This window comes from Trypanosoma cruzi, genomic scaffold, assembly GCF_000209065.1.
Source record: "Trypanosoma cruzi strain CL Brener 1047053516671 genomic scaffold, whole genome shotgun sequence".
Taxonomy (NCBI): Eukaryota; Euglenozoa; class Kinetoplastea; order Trypanosomatida; family Trypanosomatidae; genus Trypanosoma; species Trypanosoma cruzi.
This window is the reverse complement of record NW_001849451.1, coordinates 22,520-30,623: the sequence shown is the minus strand read 5'-3', so window position 1 is coordinate 30,623 and position 8,104 is coordinate 22,520. Positions and strand designations below refer to the sequence as shown.

Here is an 8,104-nt window from a genome sequence, read left to right as displayed (position 1 = left end):
ATGCATAAAACAAAACAGAAACAGTTACGGTGCTCCGCCCATGCAGCCAGGCAGGACGGCAGCGGTGCGCGTCGTGCAAAAGAGAGCACCAACGGGCCTGCATTGGTGTGCATGCAATATATACAATGGGCACATTATGTGTGTGCTTCGTGGGATGAGGTGAGGGCGAGAGTCCATGCAAGGGGACACACAGAGAGAGTGGGTGAAGGACGAGTGTGTGTGCGGGCGGTGCACGGCTCTCTCTCACTCACTCTCACGCGGCCACCACCGCAGCAGCAGCAGCCGCACACGCAACAAGAAGAAGAAGCAAAAGATGGGAGGTGGCGTGCGAGACCGCGGTGCCGCCGTCACTGTCGCCAGTCGTCACCGTTGTGGTTTTCGTGGCTGTGGCTTCGACTGGTGTTTCTTTTGGATTGGCTTCTTTATTTTCATTTTGTTTTTCTTCTGCTGTCCCTGCACCATCAGCTGCTGGATCATTGCTCGGAATGCGCTCTTCAGTGCTCTTTTCAGATTCGTTATTGGCAGCATCACCGTTTGCCGTGGGTGATGGTGGCCTGGATTCTGCATGGTCGCCAGATGGTTCATTCTGTTGATTGGCTGTAATGGAGGCAGCGCTCTTTGTTTGTGAATGGTTGTTTGACTCAATGCCGTCTTGGGGTTGTTGTAACTGTTGCACCTCTCCTGAATCCTCAGCGCCGGAATGTCCATGCAGTGGTGTTGTTGGTATTGTTGCTTGTATTTCTGCCTCTTCGGCTGGTGCTGTTGTTAGTGTTGGTGCCTCATGACTTGTATTTTCTGTATTTAATTCGTTTTTTTTTCACCAGTTATTCCGCCTTCTCTTCACGACTGTCGGATTGGCTAAGAGGATCACTTTCGTCATCTTCCGGTGAATCATCGGAGGATTCATCACTCTTGGAAGTATTCTCCAAGTTGTGTTCTTCACCGCTCTGAGTGCCAGGGCTGCCAGATGAAGAAGAGAAAGAAGATGATTGATCAACGCTTTGGTGTTGGGGCCCAGTTGCCGTACTGTCGTTGCGATCCTCCTTATGATCTGCTTCCTTTCCTCCATTTGCATCCAACCCTTCTGGCTTTTCCTCCTGTCCTCCTGAATCTGAGCCTCCGGGCTTCGGCGGTATTGCTGCTTCTGCTGGACCTGCAACATCTCTTCCTGGACCAGGCGCTGCACTGCCCTCCGTATCATTCTGCAATGGTTCCCCGGTATCCTGAGATGGGCCTGGAACACCCATTTCTTGTTCATCCGCAGCTTCAACCGCCTTTATTAATGCCATTCGAGTGGCTAACAACCCGCAGTCCGCCTTTAGAGACACGCCGTCATCTCCACCATTACTCGTGTGCCTCAAACCGTTCCCTCCACCCTCACTGCAGTAATCGTCCATCGCGTGTCCAAAAACCGCACCGCACCACAGCACGCAGAGGGCACACACCAGCAGCACACGGCTAGTCATCATCATCGCCATCACTCCTGTCACTTGCGTGTAGCCTCCAGCACAAACTAAAAACACGTCAACAGAGAGTAAAAGCAAAAGGGAAAAAATGTTAAAAAACCAAGCAGAGCCACCGTACAGTAACAATTGGCAGCAACAACAGCAGCACACGCATTGAAACAGATGGAACCCGTACGATTGCAGAACTCGAGCACCGCCCTGCATACCACGAGTTTTAAAAAAGATAGAACAGCAAGAAAAAAAACACCCAAGGCACCAGTACGCATACATATGAGCGTGTCTGTGATGCGTTCAACGAGGCGAATGCGAGAACAACGCGGAGCACACAGAAGGGCAGCCGAAGCAAGTGAAGCAAAAACTATCATCATAATTACTCTTACTTTATACATCGGACAACATTAGGCGGGCACATGTCCCCATGGCTGAGTGCTGGCACGCACAGCCCACACACACATCTTCAGCCCAGGGTGGCGTACACCAGCGCGGATGCGGCAAGCAGCAGCGGGGCACACGCCCACGCAGAGCTGCTGAGGCCGCCGTCGATTTCGCGAAGACGTGAAGGTGCGCGGGTCGTCGTTGTGGTTGGCGCCTCTGTATTGATGGTCGTATTACTTGGTGCCTTTGTTGTAGTGTTTGTTTTGTTTGGCATTTTTATCTTCTCTTCTGATGTCTGTGCCTTATGATTCTCATCTCCTTGTGTATTTTCCTGCGCCCTTTTATTTTGTGCATCTGACATACCGGTCGCACCTTGTGTGTGTGTGTGTGGAGACTGAGTTGCCAAACCTGGTGGCTCTGGATTATCGCTAGCCGAACTCAGTGTCTCTGGCGGAACTCGTGTCTGTCCAGTGATGGCTGTGCCTGCTTCCTTTGGCAAGGAAGGTCCTTAATTTCACAAACCCTCCTCACTGTCTCTCCCACTCTCTGTCTGTGGCCCACCGGTCTCCCCACCATATGGCTGTAATGCACCAGGCATATTTCTGTAGGATCTGGTTTCCCTAGCTCAGGGCTGGGAGGACTGCTGTTATCATCATTATCGTCTCCTGTCGCCGTCACGCACACGGACGTGCAGCAGCAGCACGAGAGCGCAAGGACCAACACGGCGCCGCACCGTCACCATCGCAGTCATCATCGCCCGTAGTGGAGTCGCTGGAGTCAGTCAGCCGATCGGTGAGACGGAAAGGAAAAGAATGGAACGAGAGGGAGAGGGACGGAGCACAGCGGATACAGCGAGAGAGCGCAGACAACATGAGGAGAGGGCAGCAGGCCCAGCCGCACAGTTCACACACCACGAGACGGCACCCACGCAAGGAAGGCACACAACGCCAGAACCCACCCACCATGCAGGAGGAGAAGACATCCACCACCATCTCCCCCAGCTCATCTCTACAGCCCCAGGGAAATGGCCAAAACCCCGCGGCCACCACACAACGCACACGGAGCAAGCGAACCCTCATCCATCCATGACGCGGCACAAAAACTTCCTGCCATCCCGCCCTCAATGGGACACGGAGCCCAACTCAGCGCAGTCACACACGGTGCATCACACCCACAGGAAAATGGACTCGGGCAGCGCTCCCTCTCTCCCTCCTCCTCATGGCCACGGAAGAAGACAACAGCCGCCACACGCAACTGCCAGCATGCACTGCAAAAGAAGCATTCAAATCCACTGCAATGTGCAACTTGTGTGTGTGTGTGTGGTTGTGTGTGCCTGCAGAAACACAAAGCAAAGACGTAGAAAAGAGGGAGCAGAGTATGCGGAGAGACGCACAAAATGTACAGCGGAGACGCATAACGGAAACAAGAAGACCGCTCAAGCTCATGACTGCACTGCGGCCCAAGCAGCGGCCATTCACAAAATACTTATTGAAAAAAAAAAAAAAACGTCCCCTTCGTCTTATATAAACCCCATCACACAAAATAATTATAAATAAAAAAGAAATCGTCCATTACTGCTCCATACAAATTTTAAAACAAGAAGAAAAATCGCCTGGCTGCCGTGTGGCCACACCAAACTGTCTGTATGTATTTTGCCCACAAAAGAAATTAAAAAGATGGTTACGTGTGCTTCGACCGTCTGATCCTCCACGTGTCCGCACATCGTTTATATTTCATGGGGTCATCTGCGTGTTGCTGCTCCCCTCAGCCCTCTCATCGGCGCATGAGTGCGGCCCGCAGAGCACAGTCACTCGTGTGTATGTGGGGACTGAGAGAAGCACGCAGACATGACGGGAGTCGCGTCTCTCCATCGGGAGAGTGAGCGCAGCAAAAGAAAAAAGAAATCATCGGAGGGGAGAGAAATACTCACGAGGCCGACACCGAAGGGTGTGCCACCGCACGAAATAAACACGCAAAGCAAAACAAATCCTTAAATAAAAACACGGCGGCAGGGTGTGGCTGTGTGTGTGTGGCGCTGCGGGTGTCTGCCCGCCCTGGCCCCAAAGAAAACAAAACAAGAGGGAAAGAAATGTGTGCTCCGCCCCACAGGCCCTCGTCGAACGCCCACACGTCACGGCTCCCTCAGCGCGCCGTTCGTCGCGGCCCCTCCTCATGCGTGCAGCAGGCGAGGCGCACAGGGCCGTCGTCATGAGCGTGTCGGTGGGTGTGCGAGTGGAGCAGTTGGGCGGGAAACACACGGCACCCCTCACAGGAAGAGTGCGGCAACAAACAATTAAAAGAGGGAAGAGTAGAAAAGAAAAAAACGTCCATAGTGATTGCCCCAAAAGCAAAAAAAAAAAGAGGAATGGGGGAGTGAGAGAAAAAAAAGCAAAAGAAATTTAAAAGAAAGAAAAGAATCTTGAAAAAAAGACACACACATGGACTCGCGCAACAGAGCAAAAAACTTAAAAACGCACAAAAAAGCAAAAAGGGGGAGAAGTAAAAAAAAGTTATTTAGGAAGAGAAATTGATTCCCAGGTGTGTGTGTCGGTGCAGGGAAGGTCCAAAGTGTTCCACGCGGCAGCCAGTCACTCCTCAGAGAGCCGCAAACACCCACAGTCCCAACAGAAGAAGCAGCGATGGCAGCAGTCCGCTCCCACGCATTTTGCCAGCATCGCTGTTATTCCCCTGCGACACATTTCCGAGGTTGCTGCTGAGTGCCGTGGCATTTACTTCCCTGACCTGTGTATTAACCTCCTCCTCCTGCCCATTCGTTCCTCCTTCTATTGTCTCCATCGTTGGCTCGCCATCAGCAGTAGAACCGCCACCCACAGTTTGAGTTCCTTCGGGAGAAGTTCCTGGCGTCACCTGCAATACGGACTCCTCTTCTGCTGAGGAAGTACTGACAGTGGACACTGCTGGTGCGGATGCACCGCCACTGCCCGCACCACTGCTCCCCATCGGCTGCCCCTGTTCCGTCAGCTGTGTTCCGGCAGGAGTAGACAAAGTTTCGGTTTTCTGAGCAGCTGCAGTCACCAGAGGGATGGGAGGTACAACGGAATCAGAAAAAACTGTTGAAGGCTCCGACGGATTCTCTTCCAAAGGTGGAATAGAGTCTTTATTCGGGTTGAGGGCGCCAACCTCTTCAGAGCTCAACGGACGGTTGTACAGCAGGACGTTCGTCACGGTCACAGACACGTCTTGGACCTTCGAGACGCCTTTCGCACCTCCATCCCCTCCAATGTAGAAGTGCGAGATCTTTTTATCTTTCGTATATTTCAAAGCACATTGTGCATCTCCCAATACAGGCTGACCATCGACATACGCGGAGCCCTGGTTGCCGTTCCGTAGCAAAATTACCACGTGGTGTGTTTTCTCCGATGTGCTGCTGAGCTCCTTAGGGTTTCCGCCACCGCACAGCAGCTGCCACTTCTTTTCTTTGTTGTCGTACGACAATCCAAAAAGTATGGAATTCCCAGCATCATTCATCTTCGCTCCCATCAAAGGAATAGTACCCTCCTTCGGCTCACCGTGTATGGACACCGTCGCCACAAGAGTGAAGTTGTAGTTCGCAAAGTGGTACAGCTGATTCTCCCCCTGACTGCCAACAGGCCACTCCGCCCACGCTCCCTGGAACTTCACTCCGCTGGCATGCAATGTTGCCTTTGCTGCACCGTTCTTCACTGTGGCGTTAACCCCGAGGTACTCGTCCCTCCATGTGTTCTCAGAGAAGTTGTCCGACAAAAATCCAACCAGCCCATCCGTCACCCTAAAATCTCTGCGAGCAGCGCCAGTTGAGGGATCCTTCGCATCACTTGAAGGAGGGCACAGCTTGGAGACAAGGTCGTCCACTTTCTTCCACGTCGCCAGCACCTCCTTCACCCGCTGCAGCTGCTCAGTCAGGACCACAGACCAAAGACTGTGTGATGGTTTCTCACCGTCCTTCTTCTCGTACAGTGCAATCAACTCCTCCTTCTTAGTTTCACTCTCACCACTTTTGTACAACAGGGAGCTGGCGGCAACGTCATCATCGGATACCGGCCCAATATCAACAATGTGCGTATTGTCCGTCAGCCAAAGATGGAGTTCACTCTTTTCCTTTTCTCCTTTTCCATTGATCTTCTTGGCATACACCGGCAGAGTGACAAGCATCACTTTTCTCTTATCTTCTCCAACAGTCGCTGTAATGAGCCCGCTCCTAACGATTTCAACCTTTTCACCCTTTTTGTTGCCCCACACGAGCGAGAGTGTCCCGAGTGCCTCCGTCCACGAATCCCCCTTGTCACCGGACTCGTACACCCTGCGGCGGCCATCGTCACACGCAGTCATCATGATGAGTTTTTTGTCCTCCCACTCCACGACGGAGGGAGCACTGCAGCCACCGTCAGACGTCCCCTCCGACAGCTTCCAAGTATTAGTATCCTTAGGAGAAGATATGATGAGCGAAACGGTCTTTTCATCCTTTTCTGCGTCTCCCTCCTTTTTTACCTTCCTCGCGCCTTCCACTGGGAACACAAGCGTACCGTCCTCCATCTTGACACCCGATCCGCCTCCGCCAGTCAGCCGCGTCCAGGATTTGTGTTCTTGGTTTAAAAAAGTGCACGGTAGAGCGTGAGCATCGTTCCAGTCAATTTTTTTGTTTTCTTCATCACTGACTTGCCCTTTTACCAGCAGAAGTTTCAAAGTAGCCACGTCAGCCCCATCCTGACAACCATCAGCAGGGTTCGAGCTGTAAGTCCCAGCCATCATGTAAATATCATTTTCCTTCACAACTATTGTTGGTCGGCTCACATCCACTTTATTCCCTCCAGAACCTTCTTTCTCCAAAAATTGTGTCTTCTTTTTGGCATCCTTCATAACTTCCTTCTGTTCAACATCCTCCGTTTCCGTAAAAAGTTCGGACAAAATGCCAGTAAAGATGATGTCTTCACCTTTCTTGCACTGCGCCTCGGCAACGGCAAACACGTCACTCCCCACTTTTAGAAGGCCCGGAACACCCAACGACTCCACAGTTTCACCCTCAGTGATGACTTTCCATTCAAACTTTTTTTGAGATGGCTGCACCTCCGCGTGAGCAACTCCTGTGCCGCAGCACATCATCACGACGAGGAGAAGGAGCAGCACCGCAGAATAGAAGGGATGCCGGGACATGTTGGGCCTCTGCGGCTCACTCTCTCCTCCTTCCCTCCTCCTTCCGCTGGATCCGGTCACGCGGCGACGGTTGTGTGTACGGGGTGCCTTCACTGCAGCAACACGTGAGAGCATATAAATATGTGTGTGTGCTCTGTGTGTGCTGTTGGTCCTTTCAGTGTCTTACAATTTCACAGTGGCGATTAGCGTTTAGCCTTACTTCCTTTCCTTCTTTCTGTGTGAGAAAGAGAGAGAAGAGGGAAAAGGAGTAAAACAGTGAACACCGCCACCCATCCACAATGAGTGGCACCATCATCCCCGCCGCAGTCACTCCCAACAACAACAACTGAAATGCACACAGACACACGGAACAGGAGATGGATGAACAGTGCACCGGGAACACACAGCGACTGCCACCAGCACCAGCAGGAGCCACGGCAGGTGCGTCGTTATTCCTCACATGTCGGCAGACACCGAACGACGCCCACGCAAAAAATACAACCAGCGGAATGCAAAAAAGCACAACCGCCCTTCGCTGCACCCACGCGCTGCCGCCAGTCGTATTGCTGTTGTCTCTACAGCGCACCCGCACATCACTCCGCACGCCGGAAAATCCCCCGTCAACGGATACACAGCGGGAGGAACACGTCAGCAGGTACAGCTTTTGGAAGCAAATCAATCCGCAATTGTCCCAGGCACCCAGAATGCCACACCACTCACTGACTCCACAGCGACAACATCACGCCCACAAAAAGTCGACGAGGCAAATTACGGACTCCAACTCTTCTCACAGAAGCAACCGCAGCCAGAATCTTGTGCGTGCGTGCGTGCTTTCACACCGCCCCACAACGTGTGCAACATGGCTTGTATGTATGCATGTGCTTCTGTGTTTGGCAACGTCTATAATTGCGGAGCAGCTGTGCGCCACAAGAGAGTCCAAAGAAAGCAACGGCAGAAAGAGAAGCGGATAGCACACATGCAAATTACTCATATCATCACACACACACGCAGCCAGCGGAATGGGTGCACTCAACCACAAAACAATGAAATAAAAAAACAAAAAGCCAAAGCGTGGGACGACCAGCGCACACACTCTCATTGCTCCCGTAAAGCAAAACACACACACAGGGAGA

At 52.2% G+C, this 8,104-nt stretch overlaps 1 protein-coding gene and 2 pseudogenes across 1 annotated transcript, besides 4 other annotated features; all 3 read right to left on the bottom strand.

Annotated features, from left to right (window-relative positions):
* Positions 1 to 7,721: a sequence feature (areas not merged during assembly with more than two copies in the genome that could not be assigned to a particular haplotype).
* Positions 255 to 1,478, bottom strand: Tc00.1047053508121.160 (annotated as a pseudogene).
* Tc00.1047053508121.155 lies at positions 1,924 to 2,595 on the bottom strand (annotated as a pseudogene).
* Positions 3,381 to 3,401: a sequence feature (AT_rich).
* Positions 4,185 to 4,258: a sequence feature (T-rich).
* On the bottom strand, positions 4,437 to 7,106 carry Tc00.1047053508121.150 (trans-sialidase, putative; the record flags this gene model as incomplete). The annotated part of the gene is made up of 1 exon (XM_807895.1): positions 4,437 to 7,106. One exon carries the CDS (start codon positions 7,104 to 7,106, stop codon positions 4,437 to 4,439), a length of 2,670 nt encoding a protein of 889 aa, XP_812988.1.
* Positions 7,722 to 8,104: part of a sequence feature (haploid, Esmeraldo-like haplotype) that runs on past the window's edge.